This window comes from Buceros rhinoceros, unplaced genomic scaffold, assembly GCF_000710305.1.
Source record: "Buceros rhinoceros silvestris isolate BGI_N320 unplaced genomic scaffold, ASM71030v1 scaffold4472, whole genome shotgun sequence".
NCBI classification, from domain to species: domain Eukaryota; kingdom Metazoa; phylum Chordata; class Aves; order Bucerotiformes; family Bucerotidae; genus Buceros; species Buceros rhinoceros.
Window position 1 is genome coordinate 5,286 of NW_010399320.1, and position 1,255 is coordinate 6,540.

Sequence of the window (1,255 nt, forward strand, 5' to 3'; positions counted from 1 at the left end):
CTTCGGCTGGCTGTAGGGGGGGTAGCGCAGGGCGTTGAGGGTCTCCAGGCCCATGTTGCGGTGCAGGCAGCCGCGGTGGTGGGTGAAGGTGTCGAAGGTGAACTTGCCGTGGTACATCCCCAGGCCGCTGCTCCCTGCAAACACACAGCACAGGTCACCTGCTTGGTGGGTGGATGTCGCTCACCATTGGGTCTACAAGCCCAAAATCAAGCTGCCAGCTCTCTCTCGCAGCCAGCACGGAGCAGGGGGAACCGCTTGTGTCTGGGGACAGCGCCATGTCTTCATCCAGCTCCTTCCCAACACCAGGGGAGGGCCGGCCGTGGCCGAGCTTCCCCAGAGAGTGATTCCAAGAGGACCATGGAGGTGGCCCAGCCAGACACTCGATTCGAGGGATGTCTGGAGGAGGAAAACCAGGCTGGGGAGAGGAAAGGTGCCCAAGAACACTCTCAGCAGTCCAGATGTCACTGTTTCAGGGACCACGTCCAGCCCTGGTGCAAAGCTCATCGTGTTAAACCACATTCAGAGAATAAGAGCATCACAAAACGTCTTCCTGATGGGAGGGACAGCACCAGGGAGGATTTGTGAGCCGAGGAGACCGGGCAAAGGCTGGAGCCTTCCATGTCACACCGGCCTGATACAGGTACAGCTTGTTTAACAGGTGCCCTCGAGGATGCTGGGAGGTGTGTCCCCATCTCCATGGGTGCTTGAGCACCTAAAACACTCGGTGAAGAAAACTAGTTTCATTTCTTCATCTTCAATGCTCGTTTTGCCTCCTACGTCCCCCCTCGACTTTCTGTTCTCTTCTGACTAAATCTGTAAACTAAAAACTAAAACTAAAAAAACCCCCAAACCCCAACCCCCCTTTTTTGATCACGAAACCCCAGCTGGTGCCAGAGCGACCAGGAAGGGCATCGCTGGGGCACTGGAGCTTCCCTACCCACCAAAACACATCCCCTCCACGCTGGCTCCAGTCTCCGGGAGGGGAGAGGGGTGATGGTTAGGGTGGCTTTGGTGAGGATGAGACCCATCCCCAAGGTCGGGGGAAGGGGCTGTTGGGGGGTGAAAGCTGGTTGTCCAGCAGCAGGTGGGGAAAGGGCAGAAATCGAGGAAGTCCGGCTCTGTGCTGATGACCGCTGCGATAAAATGCTGTGGGTCAGCTCGAGCTGGTCAGTCTTCCTGGTAAAATGCAAATCCTGGTCAGTCGCGTGAGTTCTGGTTAACATCTCCCACGTCAGCGGTGGCTGCTGGCCAGCTG

At 57.2% G+C, this 1,255-nt stretch overlaps 1 protein-coding gene across 1 annotated transcript in view; it reads right to left on the bottom strand.

Moving 5' to 3' along the window:
• The window catches only part of LOC104489261 (aldehyde dehydrogenase family 3 member B1-like), a gene marked incomplete at both ends in the record, with an annotated part of 10,076 nt that overhangs the window by 5,095 nt on the left and 3,726 nt on the right, over window positions 1–1,255 (bottom strand). Inside the window, one exon of the mRNA XM_010131403.1 lies at window positions 12–134. Coding sequence (XP_010129705.1) covers window positions 12–134 — 123 coding nt within the window. The remainder of the gene's footprint in view (window positions 1–11; window positions 135–1,255) is intronic.